Source organism: Ranitomeya variabilis, chromosome 5 (assembly GCF_051348905.1).
Source record: "Ranitomeya variabilis isolate aRanVar5 chromosome 5, aRanVar5.hap1, whole genome shotgun sequence".
NCBI classification, from domain to species: domain Eukaryota; kingdom Metazoa; phylum Chordata; class Amphibia; order Anura; family Dendrobatidae; genus Ranitomeya; species Ranitomeya variabilis.
In genome coordinates this window covers 146,323,358-146,341,003 of record NC_135236.1, presented here as the reverse complement: position 1 = coordinate 146,341,003, position 17,646 = coordinate 146,323,358, and the positions used below count along the sequence as shown (strand labels likewise).

The 17,646-nt window shown below is 43.6% G+C and overlaps 1 protein-coding gene across 5 annotated transcripts in view; it reads left to right on the top strand.

The window, feature by feature from the left end:
* The window catches only part of MCTP2 (multiple C2 and transmembrane domain containing 2), a 217,632-nt gene that overhangs the window by 117,707 nt on the left and 82,279 nt on the right, over positions 1 to 17,646 (top strand). For 3 of the 5 annotated variants that reach the window (XM_077263414.1, XM_077263416.1, XM_077263417.1), the window contains 4 exons: positions 9,744 to 9,855; positions 10,746 to 10,784; positions 15,665 to 15,829; positions 17,437 to 17,567. In XM_077263414.1, the coding sequence (XP_077119529.1) occupies positions 9,744 to 9,855; positions 10,746 to 10,784; positions 15,665 to 15,829; positions 17,437 to 17,567 (447 nt within the window). The remainder of the gene's footprint in view (positions 1 to 9,743; positions 9,856 to 10,745; positions 10,785 to 15,664; positions 15,830 to 17,436; positions 17,568 to 17,646) is intronic. The other 2 variants (XM_077263418.1, XM_077263419.1) reach the window with 1 other exon arrangement.

Here is a 17,646-nt window from a genome sequence, read left to right as displayed (position 1 = left end):
TGTCAGCCTGGGGCGTGGCCCCGGGAGGGGGAAGCCAGTCCTCACGTTGGTGCCGGGCAGGTCACATGGAGATCCTGCTGACCCCCATCCGGGGGAGGTACCGTTGGGGGAATATTTAAGGAAGGATATGGAAGCTGCTAAGTGTCTCAGACCCATTTATTCAAATGGAGTCGCCGGAGCAAGAAGCACCACAGCTTGAGAGGCGGCAGCAGCCTCAGGCCATTGAAGACATCCATGCTATCTCCCAGCGGCGATCTAGTGGCAGTAGTCGCGCTGGTGGAGCCAAAAGTGTTCAGAAGTCCTCAGGCCGTAAAACATCACCGGCCAGGAGGGACCCCCCACTAACTACGGTACCGTGAACCACGCATCTGGGTAAGTGATCTACATCTGGGTAAGTGATCTACGTGAAAGTTCACTTAATGATCCTCTGCCCCTCTTTATGTTCCCTCTCTCCTTACTAGGGGAGAAAATGTTCCACCAAGGCCAAACACAGGGAGTGTGGCGAATGTGGGGAACCACTCCCGGATAATTATGAGAAAAGGTTGTGCAAGCCTTGCATACAACGTTTAATAGAGGAAGAGTTCCCTGACCTTACGTCTACCTTAAGAGATATAGTTAGACAAGAAATCAGAAGTTCTATTAAATCCCAAAAGTCAGATTCTAAAAAGGGGAAAAAATTAGATCCCCAATGTCGGACTTTAGTTCAAATTCGGGCGAGCTAAGCTCAGATTCCTCTCAATCTTCCTCTTCATCCATGGACGCGGAGTCGGGACACTCCTGCTTACCACTAGATAGAATTAATCGGCTGGTTAAAGCAGTGAATAATACAATGGGGATTGAAGAGGAGTGCTCCATGCAGGACATAATGTTTAAGGGGTTAGATAAAAAATCCCTTGGATCTTTTCCGGTGATTGATAAAATAGAAGCTTTAATTACAAGGGAGTGGAAGAAACCGGAAATGAAAGGATCACTTCACCGACATTTAAGAGGAGGTATCCATTCTAGGAAGAAGCTTCATCCTCATGGGATAAAGCCCCAAAGCTAGACGCGGCAGTAGCCAAAGCGTGTAAAAAGACCTCGCTACCGTTTGAGGATCTAGGCAATCTAAAAGACCTGTTAGACAGAAAGGCTGACGTTTTTCTTAAGGGTACTTGGGAAATGGCGGCGGGATCTCTGAGACCAGCAATTGCGACTACTTGTACAGCACGGTCGCTAATGGTGTGGCTTGACCGCCTGGAAGATTAACTTAAAAACAAAGTTTCTAGAAATGAGATCTTAGCCTCCCTTCCTATAATTCAAGAAGCAGAAGCTTTTCTTTCAGACGCTTCGGCAGATTCGGTGAAATTGGCAGCCAGATCTTAAGCCCTGTGCAATGCGGCCCGCAGGGCTTTATGGATAAAATGTTGGCCAGGAGATTTACAAGCCAGATCAAAATTGTGTGGCATTCCCTGTGAGGGGGCGCACTTGTTTGGACCAGTACTGGATGAGCTGTTAGAAAAAGCAGGCGATAATAAAAAACGATTTCCCTTTCTAGGAAGACCCTCATACAGACGGGAAAACAATAAAAGATGGTTCAACCGCTAAAGATCAAGCAGAGAAAGATCCAGATATGACAGTAACAGAAAAAGAGGTGGAGGATATATGTTTAACACCTCTCGGGACTATAAAAAGCCTCAATGACTGCTGGACCAGGTGGGGGGAAGACTTTCAGCCTTCTACCCGGCCTGGTTGAAGATTTCCAATAGCCCATGGGTCCTCAATATTATTGCAACTGGTCTAAGGTTCGAGTTCCAAAGGTTTCCTCAAGATAAATTTTGTCTAACACCTGTCCGTTCTTCCTCTGCAGAACAATTAGCACTGGAATCGGAAGTCCAGGAACTTCAGCAAAAAGGAGTGCTGGTTAATGTACCAACAATACAGAGAGGTAAGGGGTTTTATTCCCCCCTCTTCCTGATTAAAAAACCTGATGGGTCCTTCCGTACCATCATTAATTTAAAAGGCCTAAATACATTTCTCCTGGTTCCTTCCTTCAAGATGGAGTCCATAAAGAGGGCAATAAAGCTGATGTTTAACAATTGCTTCATGGTTGTCTTAGATTTGAAAGACTCCTATTATCACGTCCCGATACACGCAGACCACCAACAATTCCTTAGAGTGGCAGTTTCAATTAATGGCACAATAGAGCACTTCCAATACCGAGCACTTCCCTTTGGTGTCGCGGTTGCACCCCATGTATGCACTAAAATAATGGTAGAAGTCATGGCGCACCTTCACGAACAGGACATCTTAATAGTTCCCTATTTAGATGACTTATTAATCGTGGGACATTCGGAATCACACTGCACTGACCAGTTAGGAAAGGTGACTTCAATGTTGCAGGAATTGGGTTGGATCTTTAATTTTAAAAAAATCCCGTTTACAACCCTCTAAAGTACAGGAGTTTTTGGGTCTTCTCATAGATTCTAGTAGGCAGGAATGCCGCCTTCCAGATGCAAAAGTGTATAGGATCCAACAACTAGTAACTAAAGTAATTAAAAAACCATCTGTCTCTATAAGAAAGCCAATGTCACTGTTAGGATCGCTCACATCGTGTATTCCGGCGGTCCTCTGGGCTCAATATCACACCAGAACACTACAGAAGGACGTTTTACGTAGCACCCGTCACTTGTCAGGTCACCTTGACAGTATTTTTCACTATCCACTGATTCTATACAATCTTTACATTGGTGGACACATAATACCAAATTTACGTAGAGGTGTTCCATGGACAAACGATGTGTCCCGAATAGTGACTACAGATGCTAGTCCAAGGGGATGGGGAGCGCACATTGAGGATTGTTGGGTCCAGGGACTATGGTCAACAATCTGAGCAAAATTCATCGTCCAACTTAAAAGAATTATTAGCGGTAGAACGCGCTTTGAAAAATTTTCTTATACCCCTACAGCAGAGGTGTCAAACTGCATTCCTCGAGGGCCGCCAACAGGTCATGTTTTCAGGATTTCCTTGTATTGCACAGGTGATAATTTAATCACCTGCACAGAATGATTCCAGCACCTTGTGGAATGCTATGGAAATCCTGAAAACATGACCTGTTGGCGGCCCTCGAGGAATGCAGTTTGACACCTCTGCCCTACAGGGTAGACATGTCAGATTTTTTTCAGACAACCAGGTGACCGTAGTCATGGCCGACTATCTAACCCGCAACAAACTCGGACAGGGAGATTGGACAATGAATCAGACAATCTTCAATCAGATTGTACAATTATGGGGGTGCCCAGATATAGACCTTTTCGCAAGCAAAGAAAACAGAAAGCTACATCGATTCTGCTCCTTAAACCCCAGGGAAAACCCATATGCAGTGGACGCTCTCTTAATTTCATGGCACTTCAATCTCGCTTATGCCTTTCCCCCTCTAAACTTAATCCGGATAGTTCTGAGGAAGATATGGGAGAACAGGGCCCGGGTAAGATGTCCATTTCGCAGCCTTAGATTCTTCCAGAGATACCAGATCTCCTCTCCCAGGGCCCAATTCTCCATCCACGAGTCGCCAATTTACATCTAGCTGCGTGGAATTTGAGAGGTCATTACTAAGAGCGAAGGGTTTTTCTCGAGAGGTAGTAAATACTTTATTAAAGAGTAGAAAGATGTCTACGACAAACATTTGTCAGAATTTGGAAGAAATTTTTAGAGGTCTCAGGGGCACATATTGGCCAAAAATTCTGTATTAATAAAATTTTGGAATTTTTACAGAGGGGTTTGGAGATGGGTTTAGCCACAAGCACTCTGAGTTCAAGTGTCGGCTCTGGGGGCGCTGTACAATAGTAAGTTAGCCAGCAATCACTGGATATCTAGGTTCTTCAAGGCTGCAACTAGGTCCAGGCCAGTTATTAAGCAGAAATTGGTTCCATGGGACCTAAATTTTGTACTGGTAGCTCTGATGGAAGCCCCATTTGAACCTATTGACACTGTCCCGATTAAGATCCTATCTTTTAAAACGGCCCTTTTAGTCGCGCTCACATCTGCGAGAAGGGTTATTGATCTACAAGCCCTATCTAGACAGCCTCCATATATGCAGTTTAGAGAAGATAGTTATCTTGAAACCTGATCCTCTTTACCTTCAGAAAGTAGCTTCAAAATTTCACAGATTACAGGAAGTGGTTCTACCTTCGTTCTGTTCTAACCCCACTAATGATAAAGAGCGAAAATTCCATTCGCTAGATGTAAGAAGATGTCTTCTTAAATAAATTTCGGTTACTAACACTTGGAAGAAAGATAATTCCCTATTTGTATCCTTCCAGGGAGTTAGAAAGGGACTTAATGTCCAAAGACACATTAGCTAGATGGATCAGGGAGGCAATTTTTTTGGCTTATTCAGCAGGTGGTGTGCAGATCTCGGAAGGTGTAAAAGCTCAATCCACTCGAGCCATGGCTACTTCCTGGGCAAAGAGATCAGAGGTGTCTATTGAAGACATTTGTACGGCGGCCACATGGTCTTCTCCATGTACTTTTCTTAAGCACTATAGACTAGATTTGGGTAGCTCCTCCGATCTCACGTTTGGGAGAAGGGTGCTTGAAGCAGTTGTCCCTCCCTAGTCCCTTTTACTTCTCTGAAAGTCTCTCGTGGTGCTGTCATGGCGACTGAATAAATACGTAAGCTACTTACCGGTAGCGGTGTTTTTCAGGAGCCCATGACAGCACCCTTATATTCCCTACCCTCTCTTCTTGTGTGGGTCAACACCTTCTTTCCATTAAGTCCTAAGTTTATTCACTTGATGAATTGTACCATGTTTTAAAATTGTTTATATGCTACTAACCTAGGAGGTCCTCTCATGCTCTGTAAACCAACTGACGAGGGAGAGAGGTGCCGCCCTTTTTATGTCTGTAGGTTTCCTGTCCCTGAAGGGCGGATCCCCTCTCTCGTGGTGCTGTCATGGGCTCCTGAAAAACACCGCTACCGGTAAGTAGCTTACGTATTTCACAATGCATATACCGAATATACTAGAGTATAAGCCGACCCTAGTATAAGCCAAGACCCCTAATTTTGCCACAGAAAAATGGGAAATGTATTGACTCGAGTGTAAGCCTAGGGTGGGAAATGCAGCACCTACCGGTGAATTTCAAAAATAAAAAGATACCAATAAAAGTAAAATTGAGACATCAGTAGGTAAAATGTTTTTGAATATCCATATTGAATGAGGAGTCCCTTATAATGCTCCATACAGATCATGATGGGCCCCATAAGATAATAATAATTTTTATTTATATAACGCCAACATATTCCGCAGCACTTTACAATTAAGCGGGGACATGTACAGACAATAAATTCAATACAAGTTAAGACCATTTAAACAGTGACATTAGGGGTGAGGTCCCTGCTCGCAAGCTTACAATCTACATAATGCTCCATAAAGTTCATGATGGGCACCATAAGATGCTCCATACAAAAAATATGCTCCATATAATGCTGCACAAAGGGTAATAATGGCCCCATAAGATGCTTCATAGAAAAATTTGCCCCACATAATGCTCCATAAAGGTTGATGGCCCCGTAAAATGCTCCATAGAATAATATGCCCCATATAATGCTCTATAAATGTCGATGGCCCCATAAGATGCTCCATAGAATAATATGCCCCATATAATGCTCTATAAATGTCGATGGCCCCATAAGATGCTCCATAGAATAATATGCCCCATATGCTGCTGCTGCGATTAAAAAAAAAAAAAATTACATACTCACCTCTTCGCTGGGGGAAAGGTGCCGATGTTCTGAGCAGGCGGGGACACCGGCGCGATATGGGGGCCAGGAGCCGGGGTCGCCCCTGGCTCAGGCCCCCGGCACTTGCGATATTCACCTGTCCCCGATCCATCGCTGCGCACCGCTGTCTTCTGGGTCTTTGCAGTGACTGTTCAGGCAGAGGGCGCGCACTAAACAAGTCATTGTGCCCACTGACTTGAACGTCCGAGCCAGAGAATGGGGAAAGGTGAATATCGCATGAAAATGCGCTCCACGCTTATGGGAGTATTCGCGTCCATATTCATTACTTTAATGAGCGTTACCACGTGACCGCTGAAGATGGGAAGAGCTGCCGGCGCCAGATATCATCTGAGAAGCAGGAACGTGCAGAGACCGCATCAGGAGGGAGAGAGTATAATGTGACAACCGCCACTCCTGCCCCTCCCCCGCTGACCCCCTGGGACAATGATTCAAGTATAAGCCTAGAGGGGCACTTTCAGCCTAAAAAAATGGGCTGAAAATCTTGGCTTATACTCGAATATATACCACTTTAAAGAAAACGATGAAATAACGGTCCAACAAATAATATACAAAGAAATATATAAACTTTATTGGTAATCAACATGACCAAAGTGCAAGGAGGGAAAATGACGCTAACGTGAAAAATGCTGGATAAAAAAGCAGGAGGCGTGTGCCCTGGACAAAGTCCCTAAGACTGACAATAACCTAGTATGTAAGGTTTTGCCATAGAAAAACTAAGTAAAAATGCAAAATGAAAAATAAAAACACAAAAAACATAACGCAAAAACCTGAATACAGAATAGTATAAATGTAGTGCGGTAATAAAGTAATAATGCAGTAATCTGCAGTAATCAACAAACCACCATTACTATAATACACAGAAGCGGCTAAAGATAATATATAAAGAGCAAATGGCCATGCTAACGGCACTTAAGCAATGGACCACTCCTGTGAAATACCGATAACTATAGTGGCTGTCAATCACTTACCGCACTAAGGGACAATTGTGCCAGGGACCGCGCCTCCGCCCCAACGCGCGTTTCGGCAGGAACACCTTCGTCAGGGGGCCCCCTGACGAAGGTGTTCCTGCCGAAACGCGCGTTGGGGCGGAGGCGCGGTCCCTGGCACAATTGTCCCTTAGTGCGGTAAGTGATTGACAGCCACTATAGTTATCGGTATTTCACAGGAGTGGTCCATTGCTTAAGTGCCGTTAGCATGGCCATTTGCTCTTTATATATTATCTTTAGCCGCTTCTGTGTATTATAGTAATGGTGGTTTGTTGATTACTGCAGATTACTGCATTATTACTTTATTACCGCACTACATTTATACTATTCTGTATTCAGGTTTTTGCGTTATGTTTTTTGTGTTTTTATTTTTCATTTTGCATTTTTACTTAGTTTTTCTATGGCAAAACCTTACATACTAGGTTATTGTCAGTCTTAGGGACTTTGTCCAGGGCACACGCCTCCTGCTTTTTTATCCAGCATTTTTCACGTTAGCGTCATTTTCCCTCCTTGCACTTTGGTCATGTTGATTACCAATAAAGTTTATATATTTCTTTGTATATTATTTGTTGGACCGTTATTTCATCGTTTTCTTTAAAGTGGTATATATATAATTGATGATAGGCCTGGAGGGTCTTTTTGTCACCAGTGGTATGGATGGTCGTTTTATTATGTGTTACCATGGTGACTAGTGCTATAAGTCTCTATTTATACTCGAATATATACGGTAATTTTGAAACCTCCATTTTTGCACTTGCCCTCATATATTGCCCAATTATAAGCAGGCAGCAACACTCAAAGGAAAAAACACGTCCCACCATAGCTTAGAGCAGAGTTCTCGGTGTGAGATATGATACAGCTCTGGTATCCTGGTCTAACCTCCAGAGTCAGTGTGGAGGGGTAGTGTAGCTGAGTTTAGCGTTGTCACAATACAAACCCTTCTATCAGCTCTCCTCTTTTTATAGCATGGCCACCTTTTCTTTACTGACCCTTCCCCAACACTGCCCGAAGTAACCACTCTTGTGTCTGTTGTGCCCAACATGTAATCACTGCAGTTATTGCAGAGCAGGGTGCCCTTTCCTGTAATGACACCGTGCTATGATCTTACAACAGAGCGATTTTTAAAAGTTGCTTGAGCACAGCAGAGAAATGTGATTACAGACACACTTGGTGGCTGTCACTCCAGCCCTATTTCCCACCTAGTGCCTTCTGCTTGACCTAGCATCTGTGCTGTGTGACTTCAGGTAAAGGAGCAGTCGGCCAAGAAGGGGGAGGCGGTACTGGGTGGGGAATAGAGCTGGAGTGACAGAAAATTCACAGTTTCTAATAGCTCTTCAGCCTCATTTGCATAGCAATTCAAACACTGATTTCTCAGTAATGAAGGAATAGAGTAAGGGTATGTGTCCTCGTTCAGTATTACATCCGGTTTAGCTGCGGATTGAATGCTGCGTACAGCCGCAGCGTCCAGATGTTACAGCATAGTGGAGGGGATTTTATTAGTGATGAGCGAATATACTCGTTACTCGAGATTTCTCGAGCACGCTCGGGGGTCCTCCGAGTATTTTTTTTTTAGTGCTCGGAGATTTAGTTTTTCTTGCCGCAGCTGTTAGCCAGCATAAGTACATGTGGGGATTCCCTGGTTGCTAGGGTACCCCCACATGTACTTATGCTGGCTAACAGATGTAAATCATTCAGCTGCGGCAGGAAAAACTAAATCTCCGAGCTATAAAAATTACTCGGAGGACCCCCGAGCATGCTCGAGAAATCTCGAGTAATGAGTATATTCGCTCATTACTAGATTTTATGAAATCCCGTCTCCACTATGCGTGCGAACATGCATCCGGCGGCCCTGCATTTACAGACAAGCGGTGCGTCTTTTTAGAAAGCAGCATGTCTGCGACGCCGCAAGGTAAATCACAGAGCCATATTTATAGGGTGTGGAGATTCCGGATGTGTGCAATGAACACATCCGGAATCCCCGCGTGTACAGAAGGGGGCGGCGCTTTGGGTGGAGCAGGTTTTCCGCTCCGTCCAAAGCGCCTTAATTACAGACCGTGGACACGCACCCTAACGGTATTGCTGAATTTGTCGTTGAAAGTGCTACTTGTGCATATAAATAGTTTAAGGGTAAATGTCGCTGACAGATTCCCTTTCATAGCCCCACTTAATAATATACTCTTCCCTGATTTGTCAAGAATGGGATTTTGTGCTCCAGTCTTGATGAAGAGTAAAATGGAGCAAACTTAGTAGTAGGTCTGTCAATTTATTTGACGCACCTTTCAGCTGTTTTCTGCCACAACAAGAAACGTTGTCCAGTCCTAGTCTGTCGTAACTTATGCCATTTATGGGTTTGTTGGCCGTGCTAGCCCATGCACCCTCTCGACAAAGCCCAACCCATTTTTAAAATAGTTGATGGGGCTGTGGTAAAACTCCAAAAGTTACTACATTTTTGCACAGCTGCTAGTGGTACAAAAAGTTGCGTCCTCTCATATCATTTTCCTCCAGAATTCTGAGTGTGTGGTACCTTGCCAGATCACTTTATAGCTCAGCATTTGCTGCAATTCTTCCCCATGATCCGTGACATCATGTGATACAAGCCGCTCGCAGTATAGCTCTGAGAGATGAGGTTTTCTCTGATGATACATTTCTTTTTTCCCATCCATTAGAGTGCTGACAGGGACTCTTGTAAATACCTTTTTGGCTCCTCTTATGGTCGGCAGCTTGTGCTGTGTCTTGGACCTGAATAATGATACACTATTGGGATTTCATTATGATTGTCAATACAGCTTACCGAGCTGCAATATGTCAGAATAATGTGAAAGTTGTTTTTTGAGCGACGAAGCGTGAAGCGTTCTGGTATTCCAATGTAACTGAGGCAGAAACTCCTCGCTGTTCAGATGATCAAACAACTTTCCGTGCGAAATACAGGTATTTACTGATTACTTGTCCTCCTATATACATTTATTTTTCCTTGTAGGACTGCAGAAAAAGTGTTCCGGTTGGAAGATCCTAACAGCTTAGAGCAAGACATGGGTGTGATTGTGGCAGATATCAGTCTTTGCATCAGGTTGAGGGACTCGAAGAATAATGTAAGTAGTTTTCTCCTTCATTGCTGCACGTGCAAAGTAAAAAGGAAAAAAAAAAAACTTTTGTTCACCTAAACTATCTTTTGCATCAGTGCTCTACACACAAGTCTGATGGAAGTGGCCCGAGATGGCCACACTTGTAGTGTAGCTGTAAAGCCCCTGCTATACATAGGCTAAGTTTCCACAATGCATTTTTGACGCTGTGTATTTTACTGCACAAAAAAGCTCAATGCCTGAAATCCACGTGTCCCATTTGTCCTGTGGATACGCTGCACTTTATTTGCAGAATTTTCCCATAAAACTTTTACATTAAATTTGGTACTGTACTAGAACTGGCCATATTCTATACACCATAAAAAGTATTCTCTTAGCCTGTAATCCCTATATTGCGTTTTTGCAAAAGAAAGCTGCTTTATTTAAAAAATAGATGTGCCGAAAAGAGACAACCCCAGCGTGAAAAACACAACAAAAACTCAAGTAAAAAAAACATAAGAATTTGGTATCTTTGCAGGTGGTCATCCTGAAAATCTACTTTTTAATGAGGTTATGTTTTCTTAATTTTTGAGTGGATTCCATTTATGCAGGGCCTGGAACGAAGAGCAGTGGGCTACTGTACAAAATTTGTATATTCGCTTCCCCCCCACCAAGTGACTTATGCCACAATTACCATACACATGCACTACACATACGTGTTTCTAGGTTACTAAAATTGTAATGTGAAGATAGGAATATCTAAATCTCTTTACGTTGACCACAATCTGCAATGAGAATGTATCCGAAGGTCCAAGCACCGGAAAAAGCGTGGAATCAAATGCACAATTCAGGGATGTCGGCTAATCATCTTCTTATGCACTTACGTCTTGTTTCTTACTCTCCTTGTTTGTTTCTTCCAGCAGAGATGGACATCGCGGAAAAAGCTGGGTTCTTCTAAGGTAATTTCCCTTGGCTTTGTGTTGGGCATAAACTTCTGAACCAGTTCTCAATCAGATCAGCAACTCTATAGGCTGAAGCTCTCAACCATTGATATTGCAGGAAGAGAGTCGGTGGCTCGCAGGACTGGTTCTTCCAAAATAAAGTCTATGTAATGGGCGCGAGATTCACTATATGACCATGTAAGATCTGATCTACAGGTTTCCATCAAGGGGTAATATTCTTGGACTCGTTGGACCACCTCTACAGCATGACTTTTTTTTGTCTTTTTTTTTTTTTCTTCCATTCACTTCTGGGAGTCAGCGGCTGCCAATATTTTCCCCTTTTGTGAATAACAAAACATGTTGTTAGCCCAAACGAGCACCTTACTTCCGGTCGTCCAGCTCCCAAGGCTGTGACTCTTCCCACTAATAAAATGGAAGTTGTGAAGGAATAACTGAGGAATGGCGTGAATGTAATGTTCCAACAGCTGCTTTATCATTTTGCGTCCGGGTTTATTAAATTTGCTGAATAAAATATTTTATTGGCCTAATGACTTAAAAAAACTTCTGTAGAAAGTGGAAATTTTTTCAGTATTCTGTAGCCCAGGTTCTCCATATGTAATCTCCGTACCTCAAGGACACAGACGAGGGACCCATTTCACCCTGACTGTTCAGCATTACATGGTCCTAGCAGTGGGGCTGCTTTAATGTATTTAAGTGGGGGCACTTGGGTTTAAGAAACTCTTCTATGGATGCATTATTGTAAGTCGCCAGCAGAGGGAGGCAAATCCTAGCCATTTCCAGCCGGGAGCGCGGCCTCCGTCCTGCTGAGCAAGGTTTACGGTGTATGAATGTATAGCAATTTAACTCTGTCAGATTTTCCACGGCATTGTGGGAAATTCCTTACAAACAGTCGTATGCTGTAGTTTATTGATTCTCCGAGTGCACTAAAACAGCAGTACATCAATAACCATCTTTAGTTAGGAAACCCTGGGCTGTAGAAGAGTACCAGCAGTTAGCAAAACAGCACCGACTCAAGAGCGGAAAAAATGTGAGCGTGGGGAATACTGGTTTCACGGGAGAGATGAGAGGCTGCGAAAATATACAGCGAGAGAAATTATATACTTTACAGGCCTTTAATGCATCAGTCACATAGAGAGAAAACAGCGGATTCAAATGTGAGCAGCCATTAAAAATAAATGTTAGAAGTGGATATTCTTTCGGCTTTTACATTTTCTCATATTTTTATTCTAATCAATTTTTACCTAAATAAATAGATGGATCTTAGTGCTGTCAATACTCGGTCATGTCAGTCTCTAGAACTCTCTCCTCTAAGAAACTAGATGGCAATCCTCATCATAACTGCTAACACATGGGCTCTTACCCAACCAATCTTCTGCCATACACGTCTATCAGATTCCCATCCAACATGCTGACTACAAGGCTCCTCACTATTGTCTCCATTGCTCATAGAGGGGTAGCTGCCTAGGTGCTGACACTCTATGGACATGATTTTTTTTTTTTAAATCATTTTTGGGACCATGGACATTTGTTCTTGTAATTATTAGAAGTCCTGGAGCTGGAAGTCTTATACATGTATCTACTCCAGGAATAAAATGTTTGTTGGATAGCTCCTCTACGGCATGTATGGAAGAATCTTTCATCTGTACATCCTAGGTCATAGAGATCGGAGTACAGCTCAACAAATATTCCCTAAGGAAATATTGTACTCCTTCCTGAATTTGGCGGGCTATGTAAATGCCCTGTTTCCGGTCCGATGGGCGGTGTTTCTTCTTTTTTCCTCCACCCCATCCTTCCCCGCTATCAGCAATATTTTCCGGAATTGGAGTAGGTGTCCTCCATAGTTCGCTCATGCGCAATGCAATCTTGCCTCGTACACGCGCAGTATGCTTTGTCAAACTGCGGGCAAAGCCGAAAAGCATTACTGTGCATGCGCCAGCGCACTATGTTCTGGAACTAAGAGAAATACTTCCAGAACATAGTCCGCATGCGTAGTAATGCTTTTCGGCTTTGCCCACAGATGGGCAAAGCATACTGCGCGTGCGCGAGGCAAGATTGCACTGCGCACGCATGAACTATGGAGGACACGTACTCCAATTCCGGAAAATATTGCAGACAGTGGGGAAGGATGGGGTGGAGGAAAAAAGAAGAAACACCGTCCAGCGGACCGGACACAGGGCATTTACATAGTAGCCCGCCAAATTCACGGGACAGAGTCCCTTTAGGCCATGTGCACACGCTGCGGATTCCATTGCGGAATTTTCCGCAGCGGATTTGATAAATCTGCAGGGCTAAACCGCTGTGGTTTTTCCTGTGGATTTATCGCGGTTTCTATTGCGGATTCTGCTGCGGGTTTTCACCTGCAGTTTTCTATTGGAGCAGGTGTAAACCTGCAGCGGAATCCGCACAAAGAATTGACATGCTGCGGAATGTAAACCGCTGCGTTTCTGCGCGTTTTTTTTCCACAGAATGAGCACTGCGGATTTCGGTTCTCATAGGTTTACATTATACTGTAAACGCATGGGAAACTGCTGCGGATCCGCAGCAAAATCCGCAGTGTGTGCGCATACCCTCAAGCCACACACCAATACACCTTCTAGTTTAAAGTGACGTACGGGAAAGAGCGCTCCATACCAGTGATTAGCGAGCGTGCTAAGATGAGGTGTTATCCGAGCATAGTCGTGTGCTAACAAAGTGTCTTCATCGTTCTAGAAAAATGTTTGCGTCCCCGCACCTGCATATCTCGCTGTTGTTTGACAGCCGTAACACATGAAGGGGATTGCCTGCCTGTTAGGTAATCCCTGCATGTGTTGCAGCTGTCGAACAGCCGTGAGACATGCAAGCACGGGAACTTGAACATATTTTTCAAGCACACCGAATTCACTTGGTTAGCACCCAAGCATGCGGGGATACCAACTTATGAGAGCCCGCTCGCTCATCACTGGTCTGCACATATCGACCACAACATATGTTGAGGAGGCCTAAGAACTGACAAATTTGGTACAGATGTCTGATGGAGCCTAGGAGGCTCACATAGAACTTTTTATCCTGTCAAGTTGTTTTCACTTGAAAACTCCTCTAATATATATCTACAGGATAGACAAGTTATTGATTGTAGGTCCGACCACAGGGATCACCATGATCAGCAGAATGAGGAACTTTTTATCACCACGAGAATGACGTGGCAATGCACATTCTTGACTGCCACTTTATTTGTGCCCCTTGGGGCTTCCCAGCACTGCGTGTGGCTTTTTAAAGCAGTCCCTTAGTCAACATGCCCGACTGACGGACCATTCATTGTCCATTGTAAAGTTCCCCATTCTGCCGATCTGTCCTGATCCCAGCAGTCAGACACTCCCCGATCAATAAGTTCTCACCTATCTAATACACAGGTGATTAATTTTCACCAGGGAACCCTTTAATTCTAGAACACTTAGGAAGTTCTATATTTTTTATCCAATGGCCTCAATAATAATTTGCACGGTGCATGTGATTTCGGTAGTAGAAGGGTTACGTCCGCACTGTAAATTCAAATCTACAAAATAGGTCAGATATGGCTGTCTTTTGGGAAAGTGGACGAAAGCAGTAAAAGGGAAAAGAGAAAAAATCTAACATGGAAAGCATCACTTCAAACATGACTGCGTTAAACGCTGAAATGTTCAAAGTACGACAGAGAAAGATAAAGCCTTTGATGGGAAGTGGATGTTTCCCAGGGACATTAGAAGCAGTAATCCAGATGTTCTGGTGTAATGCAATGAGTGTCCATGGATAGATGCCGAGCGCGGCCGAGTACAGCCTGCTGTAGGCCCTACCTCTCCACTCCCATGCTGTTCTGCCATATGGAAGTAATCTCCAGTCCCTTTTAATAGCCAGCACTAGATTCCATTTTCACAAAGCTCGCACAGCTAAGTGAAGCTGCTTTATGGACAAGTTAGATAGAAGCACTTCCAAGATAAACACCGAGCTGGAAATTAGGACATACCAAGCCGCAAAATTATTTTAGGACATATTTCATAGACGAGCTGCCATTTCCCTGCAGCAGCTGCCAGACTGTAGGATGCAGCTTTGATCCCGGTCGCATTAGAGCGTATACACGGAGTGGACATTGTGGAGAAAAGGGGACATTTTACTTCATTGCAAATAATACTCTAGCATGATCTCCTGGTGTCCATAGCCGAGTTACTGAAGCCAACAAGGATAGAGCAATACATAGACTATATACCAAATGGATCGAGTCTAATAGCAATTGCTGGGCATTTATAATACTGATTCACTGGTTACACCAAATATTACATACTGAATAATTTCTACCAAATTTGATAAGGTCAAAGCTGAATTGTAAAAGTTGAGCTTTTTTATTACACCAGGGAGGATTTACTTCTATATGATTCATGAAGAAAAAAATTTGAAAATGTTTTTTTTTTTTTTTTCATGCAAGCACCCGTTATTAGCGGAATACTTTTACCGCAAAAAGTTCAGATAGATAGCTCTGTCTGTCTGCAGTGGTGATTTGCGGTTCCCTAGTTGTCGTTCATTTTTTCTTTTGTAGGATTTACTTCTGTGTAGACCTGGAGTGTGGCGGTTGAGAATGATTGGGGATCCTTGCATTTGTATTGTGTTGGCTCCTAGTTTGTGATCATCACATGTTATGATGTGTAATATAAAGGCTCGTGTTTGGGAGGATATAGCAGAAACTGGAGCATAGAGCATGAGGTTGGATTGGTAGACTGCAGAATATGTTGACTGGGTGGTGCTTGGTGGTTCCCTTGGTGGTGCTCGCTGTGTTCTGTATGTGCTGAAGTATACATTGCCACACACGGCCGACCATTCATACATGATCATGGTTCTAATATGGTTTTGTAATACATTTGTTCCAATAGGCGACATCTATGCAGTCCCTGCAGCTGTCGGAGTCCCTGAGAAAGAACCAGCTCTGGAATGGGACTGTCAGCATTACATTACTGGAGGGGATTGATCTCCCCGATGGCTGTGCCTTTGATACCTTTGTAAGGTTTAAGCTTGGGGATCAGAAGTACAGAAGTAAGGTAAGTCCTGGAGCTATAGCTCGGCCCTCCCACAGACCAATTCTACTTGACCAAATCTGGTTTCTTATGACATGGCATAGTGTGGTGAAAATGTAATTGAGACTTTATTGTAATGAGCACAAAAGAAAATGTAGAAATTTTGGGTTCATTACTATTAGGAAAATACGTGGGTACTGCCCTTGTGAGGGTGGGTGGGAGTCACTCACATGGGGCATAAAAGGTGATAATAGGGATAGGCAGGTACAGACTGGGAGCAGAAATTCAGCCCTGGTATTTGAAATCACACAGGCCCATGCTGTCACTGTCCCCAATCACCAGATGGTATATATTACTAATATTACCCTGGATGGAGGAAAGCAAGATTTACTACAAGACCAATATTTCTAATGATACCCGTGGCCTGCTGGGGTAAGTGACGGAGTCAGCGACTTTGTGCTCCATCACTACCCTTAACAGTATGGGTGTCTTGAGAACACCGATTCTGTTAACAACATAGCAGATAAGGCAGCCCATGAGCAGACAGGACCTTCTGGCATTTGCCAGAATAACCAGATGGCCAGTCCGGCCCTGGGGACAGGGTATTCCCTTCCTCCAGAGTGGTCCTACTTTATAGATCTCTACAGGATACGGGTGAGAGTTCTCCACTTATTTATCTGCACTGTTGTCATCATGGGCACTTTTCTATATAATGTTTGTCATAAGTATTATCCGCTTTTAGACCATTTTTTAGACACACATTATTGGCCAGTTTGGTTGCAAACAATTAATAGACACCTTTTCCTAAATGCTTTTTATAGCAGTCTGAGCCTCGTTCTTTTGGACAGGTAGCCGTAGATGTGAAAGGATTCCGTATGTCTGTTAGCTCTGTGTTGGTCCCTATGGTAAACCATGGCCACTTGGCATGTTGCTGATGTCGCTGGACCGTGACCTGTTGTTGTAGCGGTACTAGATGATGCAGTCATGTGACCCCTATATGGACAACTCTGGGAGCAGGGTGTGAGGGTTTACCCTGGGGGTCCATACACAGATACATTATAATTGGATCCAATCTATTATTTGCAGACAGTCGTTAGTAATATATCTATTTGAAAAAGCATTTGTTCCTGGCAAATTGCCTGAACAGAAATCTCACCAGAAAGTTTGTTTTAGTTATTCTATAATCTTTTACTAATTGTTCAATCACTTTTCAGGGAGACCAATTACTTTACTGAATATATTAGAAAATGTTCCCTTTCCTGCCATCGCCTGTAGAGGTGCGAGTCTGAAGCTTTGGCTAGATGGATGTTCGTAATGGCGCTATCTCACAAACACTCAACGGCAGCACAAAGTTGCCAGCCAGTTGATAAAATTATAGCTGTTCTTTGAGCCATCGCATTTTTTGCAAAAGCCCAGGTATCTTCCAACAATTGCACCAATTCCGACCATGTGAAACTCTGCAGTTGTTATGGAACTTTACCAAAATGGCTTGCAGCTGCAGTAAGATCAGTTTTACTGCAATGTCGGCCGCTCTGTTGCCTGGAACGCCATCTTCTGATTATGTTGTAGCCAATCTTCTTGCTGTCAGCTACATTCCGGTCTTTCTTAAGTGTCACTACCTTGTTTTGTAGACCGCGTGCAAAAGTACAAATCCACAGTGGAGAGAACGCTTTGATTTTCATTACTTCTCTGACAAGATGGGGGTATTGGACATTGAAGTGTGGGGGAAAGATAGCCGCAAACACGACGAACTGTTGGGCTTGTAAGTATTTGGCGAAGTTTATGTACAGTGATAAATATACAGGTATTAAGTATGGCCTTGTTAAAAATAAATAAATGAA